At 41.4% G+C, this 19,949-nt stretch overlaps 1 protein-coding gene across 1 annotated transcript; it reads right to left on the bottom strand.

Annotated features, from left to right (window-relative positions):
• Nucleotides 1-10,420: 10,420 nt before the first annotated feature.
• LOC127675543 (cancer/testis antigen 55-like) lies at nucleotides 10,421-16,287 on the bottom strand. The gene is made up of 5 exons (XM_052171618.1): nucleotides 16,069-16,287; nucleotides 15,011-15,195; nucleotides 11,993-12,137; nucleotides 11,217-11,329; nucleotides 10,421-10,652 (listed from the first exon to the last, which is right to left on the bottom strand). Exons 1-5 carry the CDS (start codon nucleotides 16,148-16,150, stop codon nucleotides 10,458-10,460), a joined length of 720 nt encoding a protein of 239 aa, XP_052027578.1. The 5' UTR covers nucleotides 16,151-16,287; the 3' UTR covers nucleotides 10,421-10,457.
• Nucleotides 16,288-19,949: the final 3,662 nt, after the last annotated feature.

Raw genomic sequence — 19,949 nt, 5'->3', positions numbered from 1 at the left:
ATGGGAAAAACTCCCATGCTCATGGATCGGCCGGATCAATATAGTTAAAATGACCATTTTGCCAAAAGCAATATACAGATTCAATGCAATACCCATCAAAATCCCAACTCAATTCTTCACAGAGTTAGAAAGAGCAATTCTCAAATTCATCTGGAACAACAAAAAACCCAGGATAGCTAAAACTATTCTCAACAACAAAAGAAATTCTGGGGGAATCAGTATCCTTGACCTCAAGCAATACTACAGAGCAATAGTGTTAAAAACTGCATGGTACTGGTACAGTGACAGGCAGGCGGATCAATGGAACAGGATTGAAGATCCAGAAATGAACCCACACACCTATGGCCACTTGATCCTCGACAGAGGGGCTGAAAACATCCAATGGAAAAACGATTGCCTTTTCAACAAATGGTGCTGGTTCAACTGGAGGTCAGCATGCAGAAGAATGGGAATTGATCCATCCTTGTCTCCTTGTACTAAGCTCAACTCCAAATGGATCAGGGACCTCCACATAAAGCCAGACACTCTGAAGCTAATAGAAAAGAAACTGGGGAAGACCCTTGAGGACATCGGTACAGGGATAAAGTTCCTGAACAGAACACCAATAGCATATGTTCTAAGATCAAGAATTGACAAATGGGACCTCATAAAATTACAAAGTTTCTGTACGGCAAAGGACACCATCAAAAGGACAAATCGGCAACCAACAAATTGGGAAAAGATCTTCACCAATCCTACATCAGATAGGGGGCTAATATCCAATATATATAAAGAACTCAAGAAGTTAGACTCATTTGCCATAAAAGGAGAAAGCAAGGTTTTTCATGACAAAAACAAATATACACAGTATCTTTCCACAAACTCAGCCCTTCAAAGAATAATGAATGGAAAACACCAACAAAGGGAGGGAAACTACACACAAGAAAATGCAAGAACGTAATCTCCTTTTACCAAACCCAAAATAAGATAACCACGCAAACATAAAAATTACATCAAAAACAGCAAGAACCAACACTCACTAATCCTTAATATCTCTTAACATCAATGGACTCAATTCCCCAATAAAAAGACATAGACTAACAGTCTGAAGGCTTCTTGTATGTTCATGGACATCTCTTCTCTAGGTTAGGGAAGTTTTCTTCCATAACTTTGTTGAAGATATTTACTGGCCTTTTAAGTTGGATATCTTCACTCTTGTCTATACCTATAATCCTTAGGTTTGGTCTTCTCATTGTGTCCTGGAGTTCCTGGATGTTTTGGGTTACCAGCTTTATGCATTTTGCATTTTCTTGGCCTGTTGAGTCAATGTTTTCTATGGTTTCATCAGCACCTGAGGTTCTTTCTTCTATCCCTGGTATTCTGTTGTTGATGCTTGCTTGCATCCATGGCTCCTGAATTCTACCCAAGTTTTTCTATCTCCAGAGAAGTCTCACTTTGTGATTTCATTATTGTTTTTACTTCTACTTTTAGATCCTAGATGGTTTTGTTCAGTTCCTTCACTTGATTGTTTATGTTTTCAGGTAATTCTTTTTTTTTTTTTTTTTTTTTTTTTTTTGGCTTTTTTGGCTTTTTTTAGAGACAGGGCTTTTTTGTGTAGCCCTGGCTGTCCTGGAACTTACTCTGTAGACCAGGCTGGTCTAGAACTCAGAAATTCACCTGCCTCTGCCTCCCAAGTGCTGGGATTAAAGGCGTGTGCCACCATCTCCATGCTTTTTCCTATAATGCTTTAAGGGATTTTTGTTTTACTTCTTTAAGGGCTTCTGACAGTTGACCTATGATCTCCTGTGTTTATTTTTTATTCAATACATGTTTTATTTACATTTCAAATGATTTCCCCTTTCCTGGCTCCCCCCTCCCCGAAAGTCACATAAGCTCTTTTCCCTCCCCCTGTTCCCCCATCCACCCCTTCCCATTTCCCTGTTCTGGTATTGCCCTATATTGCTGCACCGAGTTTTTCCAGAACCAGTTTCTCCTTTCTTCTTGGACATCATTTGACATGTGGATTATGTTTTGTGTATTCAATGTTTCTAGGCCAATATCCACTTATTAGTGAATGCATACCATGATTGATCTTTTGAGACTGGGTTACCTTACTTAGTATGATGTTCTCCAGCTCCATCCATTTGTCTAAAAATTTCATGCATTCATTGTTTTAATGGCTGAATAGTACTCCATTGTGTATATATACTACATTACTCTGTTGAGGGTCATCTGGGTTCTTTCCAGCTTCAGGCTATTATAAATAGGGCTGCTATGAACATAGTGGTGCATGTATCCTTATTACATGCTGGGGAATACTCTGGGTATATACTCAGGAGTGGTATAGCAGTGTCCTCAGGAAGTGATGTGCCCAGTTTTCTGAGGAACTGCCAGACTGATTTCCAGAGTGGTTGGACCAATTTGCAACACCACCAGCAGTGGAGGAGTGTGTTCCTCTTTCTCCACATCCTCACCAGGCCCTGTTTTCTCCTGAGTTTTTGATCTTAGCCATTCTGACTGTTGTGAGGCGAAATCTCAGGGTTTTTTTGATTTGCATTTCCCTAATGACTAATGATGTTGAGCATTTTTTAAGATGTTTCTCAACCATCTGATGTTCTTCAGGTGAAAATTCTTTGTTTACCTCTGTACCCCATTTTTAATAAGGTTATTTGGTTTTCTGGGGTCTAACTTCTTGAGTTCTTTGTGTATATTGGATAGTAGGCCTCTGTCAGATGTAGGGTTGGTGAAGATCTTTTCCCAATTTGTTGGTTGCCGATTTGTCCTTTTGATGGTGTCCTTTGCCCTACAGAATCTTTGTAATTTTATGAGGTCCCACTTGTCAATTCTTGATCTTAGATCATAAGTTATTGGTTTTCTGTTCAGGAAGTATTCCCCTGTGCCCATGTCCTCAAGGGTCTTCCCCAGTTTCTTTTCTATTAGTTTCTGTGTGTCTGATTTACGTGGAGGTCCTTGATCCACTTGGAGTTGAGCTTACTGCAAGGAGACAAGATGGATCAATTCTCATTCTTCTGCATGCTGACCTCCAGTTGAACCAGCACCATTTGATGAAAAGGCTATCTTTTTTTCCACTGGATACTTTCATCTCCCTTGTCGAAGATTAAGTGGCCATAGGTGTGTGGGTTCATTTCTGGATCTTCAATCCTATTGCATTGATATGACTGTCTGTCACTGTACCAATACCATGCAGTTTTTAACACTATTGCTCTGTAGTATTGCTTGATGTCCGGGATGCTGATTCCCCCAGAATTTCTTTTGTTGTTGAGAATAGTTTTAGCTATCCTGGGTTTTTTTTATTCCAGATGAATTTGAGAATTGCTCTTTCTAACTCTATGAAGAACTGAGATGGGATTTTGATGGGTATTGCATTGAATCTGTATATTGCTTTTGGCAAGATGGCCATTTTAACTATATTAATCCTACCAATCCATGAGCATGTCAGATTTTTCCATTTTCTGAGGACTTCCATTTCCTTCTTCAGAGACTTGAAGTTCTTGTCATACAGATCTATCTCTTGTTCGATGAGAGTCACACCAAGGTACTTTATATTGTCTGTGGCTATTGTGAAGTCAACAGGCTGAAGTCAAGAAAGAGGAAACACAAAAATCTCTTAAAGAATTAAAGGAAAACTCAAACAAACTAATGAAGGAACTGAGCAAAACCATCCTGGATCTAAAAACAGAAGTAGAAACAACTAAGAAATCACAAAGGGAAACAACTTAGGAGATAGAAAATCTTGGGAAGAATTCAGGGGCCATAGATGCAAATATCAACAACAAAATACAAGAGACAGAAGATGCTGCCGAGACCACAGAAATCACGGACTCAACAGTCAATGAAAATGTAAAATGCGAAAAGCTTGTAGCGCAAAATCCCCAGGAAATCGAGGACACAATGAGAAGATCAAGATTATAGGTATAGATGAGAGTGAAGATTTACAACTGAATGGGCCAGCAAATATCTCCAACAAAATTATGGAAGAAAACTTCCCTAACCTAAAGACAGAGATGCCCGTGAATATACAAGATGCCTACAGAACTCCAAACAGACTGGACCTGAGCAGAAATACCTCCTGTCACATAATAATCAAAATGCCCAATGTACTAAATAAAGAAAGAATATTAAAGGCAGTAAGAGAAACAGGGCAAGTAACATATAAAGACAGGTCTATCAGAATCACACCAGACTTCTCACCAGAGACGATGAAAGCTGGAAGATACTGGGCAGATCTCATGCAGACTCTAAGAGAACACAAATGTCAGTCAAGACAACTATACCCAGCAAAACTCTCAATCACCACAGATGGAGAAACCAAGATATTCCATGACAAACCAAATATACACAATATCTTTCCACAAATCCAGCTCTGCAAAGAACAATAGGAGGAAAACTCCAATACAAGAAGGGAAACTACACTCTGGAAAAAACAATATAGTTACCTTCTTTCATAAAACCCAAAGAAGATAACCACTCAAATATAAAAGTAACATCAAAAATGACAGGAAGTAATAATCACTATTCCTTAATATCTCTAAACATCAATGGACTCAGTTCCCCAATAAAAAGACATAGACTAACAGACTGGATAAAGAAACAGGAACCTGCATTTTGCTGCATACAGGAAACACACCTCAGTGTCAAAGAAAAAAACTAAGTCAGAGTAAAAGGCTGGAAGACAATTTTACAAGCCAATGGTCCCAGGAATCTCGCCTGAGTTGCCATTCCAATATCAGATAAAATTGGCTTTCAACCTAAAGTCATCGAAAGAGACACGGAAGGACACTTCTTGCTGGTCAAAGAGAAAATCCACCAAGAAGCACTCTAAATTCTGAATACCTATGCTCCAAATGCAATGGCACCCTCATTCATAAAAAAAAAAAAAAAAACTCTTCTAAAGTTCAAAGCACACATTGTACCTAACACAATAATTGTGGGTGACTTCAACACTCCATTATCCTCAATAGACCTATCAGGAAAACATAAACTACACAGGGACACAGTAAGATTGAAGCTTTGGACCAATTGGATTTAACAGATATTTATAGAATTTTTCATCCCAAAGCAAAAGAATATACCTTTTTCTGAGCACCTCATAGTACAATCTCCAAAATTGACAATAGGTAACAAGACAGATCTCAACAAATATGAAAAAAATCAAAATTATCCCATGACTCCTATCAGATCACTATGGAGTAAGAGTGCTCTTCAATAGCAACAAAAACAACAGAAAGCTCACATACACATGGAGGCTGAACAATACTCTACTCAATGATACTTGGGCCAAAGAAGAAATAAGAAAGAAATCAAAGACTTTGTAGAATTTAATGAAAATGAAGGCATAACATACCCAAATCTATGGAACACAATGAAAGCAGTGCTAAGAGGAAAACTCATAGCCCTGAGTGCCTCCAAAAAGAAAATAGAGAGAGTTTACATTAGCAGCTTTTAGGCACACGTGAAAGCTCTGGGACAAAAAGAAGCTAATTCACCCAAGAGGAGTAGAAGACAGGAAATCATCAAACTCAGGGCTGAAATCAATCAAGTGGAAACAAAGAGAACCATACAAAGAATCAAAAAAAAACCAGGATCTGGTTCTTTGAGAAAATCAACAAGATAGATAAACCCTTAGCCAGACTAACCAAAGGGCACAGAGACAGTATCCAGATTAACAAACTGAGAAATGAAAAGGGGGATATAAGAACAGAAACTGAGAAAATTTAAAAAATAATTATCACATCCTACTACAAAAGCCTATACTCAACACAACTGGAGAATCTGTAGGAAATGGACAATTTCAAATACCAAAATTAAATCAGGATCATTTAGATCATCTAAACAGTCCCATAATCCTTAAAGAAATAGAAGTAGTCATAGAAAGTCTTCCAATCAAAGAAGGCACAGGACTAGATGGTTTCAGTGCAGAATACTATCAGACTTTCAAAGATGACCTAACATCAATATTCTCCAAACTATTCCACAAAATAGAAACAAAAGGAACACTACACAACTCCTTCTATGAAGCCACAATTACACTGATACCAAAACCACCCAAAGATCCATCAAAGAAAGAGAACTTCAGACCAATTTACCTTATGTGTTTTCCTGTATTTCTTTAAGAGATTTTTGTGTTTCCTCTTTAAGGGCTTTGACCTGTTGAGCCATGCTCCCCTGTGTTTTTCAAGGGGGTTATTTAAGTCTTTCTTGAAGCTCTCTATCATCATTATGAGATAGGTTTTTAAATCCAACTGTAGCGTTTCCCAAACCCTAACCCTAACCCTAACACTAACCCTAACCCTAACCCTAAACCCTAACCCTACCCTAACCCTAATCCTAACTCTAACCCCTAACCCTAACCCTAACCCAAACCCAAACACCTAACCCTAACCCTAACCCTAACCCTAACCCTAACCCCTAACCCTAACCCTAACCCTAACCCTAACCCTAAACCCTAACCCTAACCCTAATCCTAACCCTAACCCCTAACCCTAACCCTAACCCTAACCCAAACACCTAACCCTAACCCTAACCCTAACCCTAACCCTAACCCTAACCCTAACCCTTTTTTTCCTGGTGTGTTGGGGACTTGCTATGGTGGGAGAACTGAGTTCGAATGCTGCCATGTGGCCTTGCTTTCTGTTGGTAGGGTTCTTGTGTTTGCTTTCACCATCTGGTTATCTCTGGTGCTAGTTGGTATTGTTGTCTCTGGCTGGAGTTTGTTCCTTCTGTGGGCCTGCAAGCCTGTGTCCTTACTCCTCTGAGCCCTGCTGGGAGATCTCTCTCTCCCTCTCCTGGTTGGCTATGCACAGAAGGCTGTGGAGTTTCCTGGCTCCCTGGTGCAAATAGTGGTGGAAAGGCTTCCATCCTAGCTGCTCCACTGATCTTATGCCCTGTATGCTCCTAGCTGGTCCCCTCCAGAGAGAAGGTGGAGATCTCACCTCTGGGCTCAGAAGTGAAAGTGCTGCTGCCAGATTTCTTGTGATCTCTTCTTGCAGGCTGTGCACAGAAGGCTATGGAGTCTCTCGGCTCCCTGATGCAAAAAGAGTCAGTCACTTTCAACCTTCACATGGAAGCCAATTGTTGGAATTTCTGGGAATCTGAATAATGACCCTATTTTCAGTCCAGGAAAGGAACGTGTACCGCGTCCACATGTAGTGGAGTACATTACCTTGTACTCCAAGTTCAGCAGCCTCAAGTTCAGAAGCATTTTATAATTGGAGGAGGAGAATTGAGCAAAGGGTAAGTACAAGGACAACAGCATATATGTGGCTATAAATGACAGTGGATGGGCAGGAGGAAATCACACTATCCTACAGTACCTATCTTTCTTGAAGTTACAGTAACTGTGGCACTGGGGAATTTTCTTTGTTTGATATGTAGCACTTTGGGGAATTTATACCACATTCTCTCCTCTTTGTCAGAAACCTTTATAACCCTTCTAAAGGAATCTTCTTATGCTGGTGGAAGAACTGAAGACTAACTGCTTCTATACTGTTTCTGGTGGTGCAAGATTTAAACGGCATGGACCAAACAATAAGATCAGGAGAAAAAGAGTCAATGGTCAGCCCAGGAAGGGCAGCCAAGGCCTTCAGGAGGCTCAGGACTAACCCACTAAGGTCTTTTGGTTTTGACTTTGGACCTGATTTATTTTGACAATTAGCTAGCAATCTACATTGTCTAACAGCCATCTAATAATTTTCTTGCTATCTCTAGTTGATTTGTCTAGAATCTATATTCTTCTCCCAAATAGACACATGCTAGCCTTTTAAACCTGCAGTTTTCTCTATTTCTCTATGATGGGGCAGCCAGTAAAGATCATCCTTCTACTGCAGTATGGTGCAGTCTTAGGGGGTGTCATTCCTTATGGTATTCTGGTTTCTCCTCAAGTGTCCAACCATGAGGAAACCACTCTATGAACTATTTAAGGGGAGCTGCTCTATTGGTACTTCAATCCATGGATTCAAAGTGAGGCCACCATCCCTCCTCCAGACACATCAGCAGACGCCCTTGGGATTAAAGATGATCATCACACTGTTTTCAGGTTTTGATAAGTGTCTTCTAAGGAGGGGGCCTGGGAATACTGGCACATATAAAGATTGGTGCTTACCACTGTGCCCTCCCGCAGAGCAGCCAAAGGGCTTGAAGAATCAATATTTCTTAATGCTACCTATGGCTCCAACATTGTTCAGAGATTCTTTAATGAGTTTCCCTGTGGGAGAAGTTACCATGGACATGACTGCTTCTCCATCTGAGATAAAGTACACTGTTTAGCCCTCAACATCTATTTTGACCACAGGCTCCTGAGGGTTGATCTCAATGGAGTCTCTTAACTTTCAATCTGAGTCTATATCCCAAGTGGCAGCTTCAGCCCACTGTGGGGCCTTTTGTTTCTCTGTGGCTGGTGCAGGGGCCTTTTTTTCCTTGCGGGGTTTTATCTTTGGCTCCTGGTTCTCTCTTTCTGTGATAGTCATTGTTCTAGTGTCCTTCTTCCTTGCAGTAAGAACATTTGTCCCCCTGTAATAGCATCTGGTGATCTCCTTATCTTTTAGGTTGCTGAGTGTCTAAATTTTCTCCAATAGCCAATGTGAACACCATCCTTTTTAGCTTTTCTCTCTAATTACTTTTCTGTTTATTTTCAGCCTCTTCCATGTTAGCAACCACTTTGATGGTGATGTTGATGTCCTGTTCAGTATTCATTAGTGTGAATCACTTTTGCTTTTAGAGCTTTCAGATAACATCAAGTGCCAACTGTTGGGCAAAGCTGTGTTGACTATTGACCAATGCACATGGGCTTCTGGGTCAAAATGCGTATCCTATCTTTAAGTGTCACCACGCGGATCCTGGAATTGTTTGGGGACTCCTGAGTGACTTCTGAAATTATGACAAGATTTGTGACTTGCAAAATCTCCATCCTGAACTCCTCCGGGATGACTTTTCTCATTCTGAGAAAGGCCTGGAGACCTTTTGGTGTGTTGGGGTTACATTCGGGACATTCAGTACTGAAGATATCAGTAAATCACTCTACATTATTAGTGTGTGTGTGTGTGTGTGTGTCTCTCTGTGTGTGTGTGGTGCTTTAATGACCAAGCAAGCAGTTGCTGCCCGTAAGATCATATACTCTTCACCTATAGTAATAAAAAGGGGGGCAGTCAGGAGTTGTTGACAGTTGTCTCAAATAGGGTGGTGCCTAAGCATAATGGTGGCCAGAAAGTTGATCACAACTTATGGCTGCTCTGCGTATGGTACGGTATGATGTCAATAGTTAGGGATGTCAACAGTGGTGAATGGCTGATAAACTTATGGGACTGGGATTAGTCTGCGAATCCCATCTTTCTGGAGACTGGCTGACCTTGGAGATTGATACAACAGGAATAAGAGCAACAGAAGTCTTCAAGGCATCTGGACCTTAAGCCATCTGAGGTGAGAGATCTCCTCTAGTGGTCTGTGGTCAATGGATCCAATAGCAGCTTTGGTATGAGCTTTCTTTGGGTGGCCAGAAGAATATCAAACAAACATTGGAGCTTGGGTTTCTGGATTCTGAGGGTGGGGATGGTCACACCCAGAAGAAAGGGTATACAGTGGATGTTCTGTATCTTGATCATCTACCTGGCTTTGGCATGGTTGAAACTATGAAAGGGTAGTATAAAAGTGGATTCCTAAAGGGCATGGAATTGAACCCTGTCATGGGGTTGAAGGGCCATACCCAGTACTGACATAAAGCAACTTTTCAGGTGGCCTTGGTCTTCAGTGCAGGCAACCCTAAATCTTCCTCTGGTGGCCAGGTCCAGAATTCTTTCTGAAGCCCAGAAAATGATGAAGGAAAGAAAGCCAACTTCATACAAGAACAACAACATGAAATCAATACTTGTGGCACCACCTCTGAGCCTAATAAAAGTTTGTTCCATCTTTCTGTTTACAGTAAAGCTGAGTTTGATCTTTCATTCCTCTGAATTGACTATTTTGTACACTACCATAGGAAGGGGATCTATAGATAAGCACAATATTTACCAAATGAAGTGCTGGTAGTGAATGAAAATTTTCATTGAGAAATAAACTTTGGAAAGGCTCAAAGACACACAAATTGGAAGGCAAGCTGAAAGGTGAAATCATACCTGGTTACATTTGCCTGCTCACTCCTGGGATATTGAGCTAAATACATTTCTCCCACGTGGTGCTTGGATGCCCAAAGGCCATTGGCAGTAGAGAATCTGCTCCGGTTTATGAGAATAATGCATTTACCTGACATTGGGGGTGTTTGCTTGTTAAATCACTATCCAATAGCACATGTTTTTGAACTGACAAGCTACCTGCCTAAAGTGAGTCAGGTTGTCAATGAAATTACCAGGGTGTTCAAAAAAAAAAAAAAAAAGAGTCATAGCACACAGAACTTTGGATTACCTGTCAATATTATTTTAATACACCAGAACCTTAGACATAAGGTCGAAATGAATTACAAGGTCTCCTTAATTCTCAGTTTCCACCGGGGTCATTGACACAGCTCTCCATGAACATTGTGGTTGTATACTTTCCACAGTGACCACGTCCACTATGTTGTTTAATCTGGGTGTATACCCAGAAGGCATATGGAGAGAATCAAGGGTAAAAAATATGCTGGATTCCACCATGCCATTTCTTCCATCAATGCTAGTAACATAAACCTATGATGAGAAACAATGGTAGTGAGTCTGGGGAAGCAATGTAACCCACCACAGACGGCCCTCCACACCCCCAGACTCCCAGCTCCAATCAGCAGGTCTCTCACCACATCATGACCTCACACTCTACCTCCCTGACTTTACAACTCAGTCTCAGGCTGTCCTAACCAAGGTCTGACCTGCCTTAATCAGTAGGCTGAACAAACCCAAAGCACTGAATGTTTCCCCACAATTTCCTCATAGCCAAGATGATTTTCTAACTGTTGTCAACAGCACAGCCTAACATCAAGGAAAACACACAACTTAGAATTAAGCACACATTTAGGAATTAAAAACACACACTCACACACACACAAACACACACACACACACACACACACACACACACACACACACACACACACACACTACATTGTTCTCTGCTTATTTCCTTTTCAGTCAGTGAACACAGGTGTCCACTCTGGCAGGGGACATACTGCCAAACATACTAAACAAAATCCTGGACAAGAAAAGAAAGAAGGAGAGGCAGCTGCCTACCCATGACAAGACAACATGGAGGTGAATTACCTCTTCCATATATTGAGTGTTTAGGGGGCTCACAGAGTGGATATTGATCTTTGACGTTCCTGGATTGGTGGAATACTCAACAAGCAGTAAGTCTCCTTTGAAAGGCTTAAATGCTAAAACAGCCAAGAAAGTGAGAATGATTCAGTATTAATACAGTCTGGTCACATCACATATCCTATGTCCTTCCTCACTTCCATAAGTTGAGTAACTTTTCCTGCGTGTAAAGTAATTTCCCAAATACTTAATCAACTTAAACTTCTTCCTAGAGGAAGAAAAGAAGAAAGCCCTGTAAACACTGGTTCTTTTACAATGATGCTTTTGTCAGGCACTGAGAAAGACATGTGTGGTGCAAGTATTTTCAAGATACATCACTTACACTTACGCAGTGCCATCATTGATTAGATTTTGAATGTATCCTTGGGCAGTGACACAAAGATTAGACTCTCTGCATTCAGAAATGCAATGGATGGGTTTCCTACTCTCATGGGCAATGCTCTGTTACATGTGAGTTTCCAGTAGTTTTGAGGAACCGTATGTGAAAAACCAAAATTAAAAAATCACTCAGCCATCAATCGACTGAGGCAGGAAAACCACAAGGTCACGTGGTGATGGTGGTCACAGGGGACAGGATCTATAGGCAATGTTTAAAATGCTGGCATTTCCCCCTGTATTGTAACTTACTTTCAATTTCAAGGACACTCCCACACTCTTTCCAGCTTAAAACCCAAGCTCAATACTTATATTTCTTGCTCTGTTTTTAAAGCTATAACTCCTACCTCCTGAAAACATGTACAATGGGAAGCACTTTTCTTTGCTTATGTACACATCTTCTTCAGTTACTGAGGTGACACAGCTAATGCAAAGTTTTCTGCCAAGTTTTGATGGTTCACTGCCTTCAGGAAGATCATTCATAGCTTTCACCTATAAGAGAAGACAATGACTGCAGGTGAAATAAAAATTACACACAGGTGATTGCACCCTTACCATGGATTCCCCATCAAAACAATAGCATCTACTCCTGGGCATAGAAGGGGTGCTATCATATCTGTATTGAAGTGCATCAAATCTACAGGTTATGAAGACATTTTTAAGTAAACAGGAAAACCAGGCCTACGACCTTGTCAGACACACCAGACCCAGGTGATGTGCAACTCCCTCATTTTAACCTCATAAAGAGGTGTACAACTATCACTTTGATGGCAATGGCCCCCAGTGACCTGTTTTCTGACAGATGATGGTTTAGTTAAAGATTGTCAGGGACAAGCAAAGAATGGTCCTGGCTCTTCACCTGAGCTCATTCCTTGTTGCTGATAAGTTCTATTTACCTGCTTTTTCCAGTCCTGTAGATTACCCCTGTGGCCCTCATTCAATCAGCCCACCCGTTCCTGACCGTGGAGAAAGTCCTGCTCTTTGGCTCTGCATCTGGACATAGATCTGTATGATGATGATCCACAGCACCTGACTCTACAGAAGCAGTTCCTTTACTACAGTCTGTTTCAGTTTCTAATCTCATCAACGAAGACTCTATTTACATTGTTATCATCCTATTTCTGAATGTTCCTGACAATCTCCTGAGGCCTCTTTAACCCTGTGTGTGCATTATGTAACCTGTAGTTTTTGTTCCTTTACATATTGATTGTGATGAGATTTAGGAATAGTGATTAAGGGGGCTGGAGAGATGACTCAGCAGTTAAGAGCACTGACTGCTCTTTCTTCCATAGGTTCTGAGTTCAAATCCCAGCAACTACATGGTACCTCACAACCATCTGTAATTAGGGTTGATGTCCTCTTCTGGTGTGTCTGAAGACAGCAACAGTGTACTCATACATAAATAAATCATAAAAAATGGATAGTGATTAAGATTGTAATAAAAGAAGCTGTATATTCTTGTCCAGATTACCAAAGAAAGCAGGATTTTCTGGTAAACTGCCACCATTGAAATCACTGATTTTAAGTGAGGTAACCCAGTCTCAAAGCTCAATCATGGTATGCACTCACTAATAAGTGGATATTAACCTAGAAAATTGGAATACCCAAAACCTAATCCACACATCAAATGAGGTACAAGAATGATGGAGGAGTTCTGGAAAGACTCAGTGTAACAGTATAAGGCAAAACCAGAACAGGGAAGTGGGAAGGTGTATATGGGACAACAGGGGGAGGGAAGGGGACTTATGTGACTTTCGGGGAGTGGGGGGCCAGAAAAGGGGAAATCATTTGAAATGTAATAAAAAATATATCGAATAAAATATTCATTAAAATAGAAATCACTGTTTTACCAATCTATTGTTATTCGACAAATTCTGACTTTGTGGGTAAGCATGAGTGTTTTCCTATGTTCCTGACAGAGTGCACTTATGGCAGAATTGATATTTCCAAAATATTCAGAAAGCAAAAACCTAGATTAAAAAAGTTGTGAGAGAACACATAACTAATTTCCTAGTAAATATATTTTTGTGATTATGGAAAGACCTATCGGGAATCTATTTATAAGAAGAACAAGATGTAAAAATTATAACTGTATCATTTAGATGTTAAAAATCAAAATAATATTAGACTCTGCTTCTGTTTTCAATCTTACCATAAATAATAATAATAATAATAATAATAATAATAATAATAATAATAATGTCTGTTTAAAAATACTTGCAAAGGGATCTTCTGTTGCCTGCCTTTGAGACTCTCAATTGAGACAGTATAACTAAAAATAATTTGACAATAGCCATCAATATATAAATAGCAGAACTGAAGTGATACAGAATTGTTAGCCTTCCAAAACTTATAGTAGTATTTAAAAGTTTGATTTATGTTGAATATACTTTATTTCAGGGATAGAAAGTTAGCTCAGTGTTGAAGAGCACTTGGTGTTGTTGCAAGGGACCCAGGTAAAAAACACTGCATCTACTTGGAGGCTTCCTACCTCTTCTGCCAAGAGGCCCACATGTGGAAGACAGATGCAGGCCAAACACTCACACACATAAATAAACATAAATCTAAAAATTAATCAATGATGCACACTTTAGCTGACATGGAAAAGTGTATAAGATATACTGTCACATTAATTCTGGTAGTTTGGACATTGAATAGAAAATAGCTGGTCACTATATGATAGAAGTTGCTGGATTATACAGAATCATCATTTACATATTGTTGAAATGTTAACAGAAGACAAAATATCTAGTAAGCAAAGAAGCATCACTGCATTTAAATATTAGAAAATTAAATCCATTACTCTCAGAGAAGTGGGTTGTCAACTTTGACCATATACCAACATTGTTGGAATCTTTTTTAAAAAATTAGGTTTTCCCCTTGTAACTCTGGTTGGCATGGAACTATGTAGACAAGGCTGGGCTCAAACTCATAGAAAGTCACCTGCTTCTGACTCTGGAGTGCTGGGATTAATGCCATGCACCACCATGCTCACCCAATGTAGGACTTGCCTAACAAGCTCAGATATTTGAACCCTTGGTTCCCAGTTGGAGACACTGTTAAGTGAGGTTTAGGAGGTGTGAGCTTGCTGGAAAAAAATTGAGAATTTTAGAGATTAGCAACATTTCTAGTTCTGCTTCTGTGCTTTGTAATTGTATTTGAAGAGGTGAGCACTCAGCTTCCTGTTTCTGTCACCATACCTGCTGCTTTCCCCTATGCCTCTCGGTCATGATGATCTCTTACTTTTCTAGAACCATAAGCGCAAGTAAAACACTCTTCCGTAAGTTACTCTGGTCACGGCATTTTATCACAGCAACACAACAGCAAGCAATACAGTAAGAGCCTCTACAGAACCTCAGCCATACCTTGATTGCTTTCGGGATATGAGTTCTTTGGTTTTCTCCCACAAGTGCAAGGACATTTGTCCCGATTTGCAGAGGTGTGTTGTCACTGATTACGTCCATATTGAAGAGGATGGTTTCATTAATCCAGCCGTAGTCCATACACAGAGAGGTTACAACACCCTGAACGGACTTAAACTTGGAGTTATCTACGACACAGGAAAACAAGGTCACACTGGTCCATGTCAAATGCAAGCATCCCCTACACACAAGTTCTACTCTCACCACCCCTGTAGATAATGAGCACACAGCATCACTTCTCTGACCAGTAGACAACAGCCATCCCTGCATCCTAAGGTTGTGACTGCTGAATGGCACCTCCGTGTCATCTCTTTCTGCTGTGGGTGACCTGTCCCAGTGAGACTGTAACGTGTGTTCATCCACCTGCTCAGGAAGCCCCTTTAAACTGGTATACTATGCCTAGTATGCATACGCCTGAGTCGGCAGCAGGAGCACGTGTGGAGCCGGAGCTCTAGATCCTCCAACCTCCCTCTGACAAAGCACTAAAAGACGCCTGCAGATGTCAGGACGCTTGGCCAAACTTTCTTGTGTGCTTCACGTGAATAATGGGTAAGTGATGTTTGGGGATGTGGCTCCAGTACCCTGCTGGGACAGCCGGCCACCGTCCTTTATGGTGGCCCCCTTACAACCCTGCCTCCTGGCTGCTTCAGATACTTGTGTGCCTGAAAAACAAGGCTAAATTCCCTCTCAAAGTGAGAGGTCCCCCTTCTCTGGGGGATAGACAGAGGCACTTTCGAGGACAAGATGCGAAGGCAGAGACAGGACAGCCCACAAAGCCTGTGTCACCTGTTCTGTGAGTGTGTGCAAACACCCTCCGGCTTTGGCATACGGGAGGAGCTTGGCACACAGTTAAGTGCTGGCCTAATGTGGAAACTCAGGCACATCCTCACGATGAACGGCCACCCAGGGTCCCCCTCGGCTATTTGCACCTTAAGATGGAGGATAGCCTTTATGAGGAATCTCCTTGAGTGGGTGTATTGTGGAGGTGGTTCCCAGATTACCTAGAGGCTGTTCCTGTGATGTTTCTTCAGACATGTTCCTCCTTAGAAAGAATGCAGATGCCCACCGTAGAAGTTTAAGCATGGTGGTATCACCATCAGCTTGGGCAATGCCGAAGGCTTACAGATGACTCAGCAGGCTTCCTTTTTCTGACTCTTGGTATATGGTCCTCTTCCCTAGCCTCTGTGAGATGAAAGTATATGGCTAAAGGGAGGCTCTCAGGAAAGCCAGGGACAGTGTGCCTCCCTGGTCCCTGCCAGCTTCCCTTAAACCTCCGTCTCCAGGGAGAGCCCACCTCTTTCCACTGGCCAGCCAATGAGAAACAACGGTGTGTTTACATCACTGCTTATGTCATTGCCTCTAGCCAATGAGAGGCACCAGGGAAGGGCGCTCAGTCCTGCCCACCCATTATGAGGGCACCAACAGGAAGTTCTCTGGAAAAGCCACTTGCAATTGTGCCCTTGGGTATTCAGTTTGGTTTTAAGGGGCTGGCTGTTTTCTACATTTTCATGAGAGAGTCAGGAATTTGTCTTAGGAAGTGTAGCAGAAACTGGTGTCCCTGCTCTGCCCACTAAAAATAGTGCTTGGTGGTGGATATAAGCAGTAGCCAGGAGGCTGGCTAGTTAAGGCACTTTTTTTGCCTTTAGCGAAGGCCCCTGTTCAGTCCCTAGCAACCACAAGGCAGCTCACAACTCTCTAAATTCTAGTTATATTTGTTCCAACGCCCTCTTCTGGCCTATCCCATACCAGGAATTCGAGTGGTGCAAAACACACATATACAAGCAGAAAATGGTGGCTCATGCCATCAGTGCTGTTAATGGCAGCTCTCTGGAGACAGGGGCAAGAGGTATCTATGTGTCTGAGGCTTGCCTTGTCTACATACCAAGTTGTAAGCCAGACAAAACTTCACAGTGAGACCCTATCACAACAAAACAAGACAAAGCAAAACAACAACAAAAAAACAAAACCTTATGTGTACATATAAAATAATTTTTAAAAGCACTAGCCACCGTTGTTAGATTCCAATAATAGTGTGTGTCAGAGAGGTGGGGGAGAGAAATAAAACATTTTAGAGATTGCATTCCTATTGTTTAATATGATTCACTTTATAATTTGAAGTAGAGTTGTTTTCCTAGTTCTTTGGTACACATGCCAATACTCACAGACAGAGGGTAAAACATTGTAAGTTAGGCTATCTTCCCAAGGTGAAGTAAAATTCTTTTGGGATACATGCTTAGATTATTGATTGAGGAGGGAACCAGACCACCAGAGCTGTACTGAGGCCAAAATATAAAGTCTATAACTGGCCTGGCAGAAGTGAAGATATTCTAACAGGATACTTGTGTCTCTTTGTCTGACTATCAGACAGTGGAAACAATGAACTCCCCCCAAATGGGAATTTTCCCAGGAATCTCATGCTGAGAGAAGAAAATGGCCCCATCCAGAGTGGGATGTTATCTCCCAGTCAGGGATTTCTCAGTTCCAACATTTTGGCCACCTACTTCACAGGACAATAATACTAAAGCCTAGACAGTGATGGGTCAGTAGTATGCAGGCCCAAATCTTGACTGGGACTGCTTAGATGTACATATCTTGAGACTTGTATCTAAACTTGTATCTCACTTCCAGGCCCTGAAAATGGACCTGGGAGATATCTTTGGATATCTTTGTCCTACTCCCCATATGGCTCCACTAAATAAATCATTTTTCTACTTTTAGGGTGGTTCTTTTAATTGGTTTATTTGAGGATGATTAGCTGTAGCTGACTTGAAGCTCAGGTTGTAACCCCCAAGTTTGATAACAGTCCCTAAAAAGTTCCTCTGTATAGCACAGGATACAAAAAACTTTGACCCCTGGAAATTCCAAATATCTGCTCTTGCATGGGAAAGGCATCCTGCCTTATTTCAATGTGTTGTTCTTCAGGCTCATAGTAGACATCATCGAGCAGGAAAAGGATTACTTAGCTGGAAAAGCCCATATGACCAATAATTTGCTGCCTGGCACAGGCCTGTCTATGAGTGTTACAGTGAACCCACCAAAGATGATAAATTAGAAACAATTTATAGCAAGAAGCATCGAGGATGACCCCCAGACAGACCAAACCCAAGAGAGAATGTAAACCCTTGTTCAGCTCAGACATCCACTGGCGCCTGCATGACCAGAAGAAAGGCTGAAGGGGCGCTAAAGGATACAAAGCCAAGGTGAAGGACGAGTCAAAGAGAAGATCAGCATGGTTGTCTGCTAAACCTGCTCCTCCAAAGCCAGAGCCCAAGCCTAATATGGCCCCTGCGAAGAAGGGAGAGCAGGTACCCAGGGGAAGAAGGGAAAGGCTGACACAGGTAAGGATGCGCATCATCCTGCAGAAAATGGAGACTCCAAAACAGACCTGACACAGGAAGGAAGTTTAAGGTGCTGGAGATGCCATGTGACGTGTGCATTTTTTATAACTATGTCCTTCTGGTCACTGTACCCTTTGAATTACTATTTTTACATGTTTTATAAAAATGCAGAATTTTGTTTTTCCTCTTTTTTTTTTTTTTTTTTTGTAAAGCTATATTGTTAGCACGCAGAACGCTTCATTATTGGGATGGAAGGATCCTGTGTCACAAACAAAATATCTCTCAAGCTGGATCGAGGACAGACATCCTCTTTCCCTGATAATTTTGAAAGGCTCCTGTTGGCTCCCAGGAGAGACATCCTGGTCTTGACAAAGGTGGCCACCAAGGCACAAAATGCCTTGTGGTCTGGGAAAGCTCCAAATACATTTTTATATCCTCTTCCCCTATACCATCAACAAAGATTAATTCACTTAAAACCAGAGACCTGTGGAACCTGGCCCCCAAAATTGGTTTTCCAGTCTTCTGGGGGATGTGAACTTTGCAGTGACTTCATCAAATATCTCCCGAAGAGTTCTGGTTCCTTTATTTAATTATTGTGGGTCTTCAGATTGATAATTCTGTGATGTTTGTTTCCTGAAAGTCAGGGTCAGCTTGTGAAAAGTTGTTAAACTTAATGTGAAATGTCAACTCTCAATCTTAGCTACTTTCCCCTTTTCAAAACATTGAATGGAGACTTCACTGGGCTTTATAGTGGCTTTCTGATTTTGGTAGTCTATGCAAGAAGGGAATGTGAAATTCTTGTATATTGTTAATTTCTGCCCATGTCCTGCCTGAAATCCCATGATTGTTTGTGAAAAGTATCTTTACTAAAGCTGGGTACAGTTAGGCTTGGAAAAAAGAGAAACAATTTATAGCCAATTGAAAGATTTTATTTTGGACAGCCAGGACTACACTAAGGGACTTGTGTGTCCCTTCCCCCACAGCACTGAGCTGGACTTCTCAGCCCATCCCATCACCTGCTACATTCCTGGTCACCACCCCCAGCCTTCTGCTTGTGTTATCCCTGGCCTTAGTTCTTCTGAGAACAATACAGCTGCTTTCTCCTGGAAATCAAGGCTGCCTCAGGGCAGTCTCACCTGGAAACATCCTGGGACTTGTGAGACATGAAGTCCTTTAACCCCAACTGAGAAGAGGGGGCGGCAGGGTTATACTTTAAAGGCTATATATTGACTAGAATAATAGTAAAGTTCGGTCTTAATCGGCAAATGAAGTCCTGAAACATTTCTGTTTCGTTTCCTCCCCATTTATCCCCAGAATTCTCTTCCAGGTCTCCAGCTCACCTGTGGTTGCGGGCAGCCACACTTGTGGACTCAAGTATTACCCTGAGCATGTAGACCAAGGAACTTTTAAAGGCAACCAGAAGTTTATCCACCTGAGCTATTAGGCCAATAGGGTGTAGATAGGTTTGATATGGTATGTTCTTCACATCATGCCCCATTGCATATAATCTTCTTTCCTCAGTGACTCCAACAAACTGTAGGGTA

The sequence above is a fragment of the Apodemus sylvaticus genome, chromosome X (genome assembly GCF_947179515.1).
Source record: "Apodemus sylvaticus chromosome X, mApoSyl1.1, whole genome shotgun sequence".
In the NCBI taxonomy this organism is placed as follows: Eukaryota; Metazoa; Chordata; class Mammalia; order Rodentia; family Muridae; genus Apodemus; species Apodemus sylvaticus.
The sequence above is the reverse complement of the archived record's forward strand: the minus strand, read 5'-3'. Positions and strand labels throughout refer to the sequence as shown.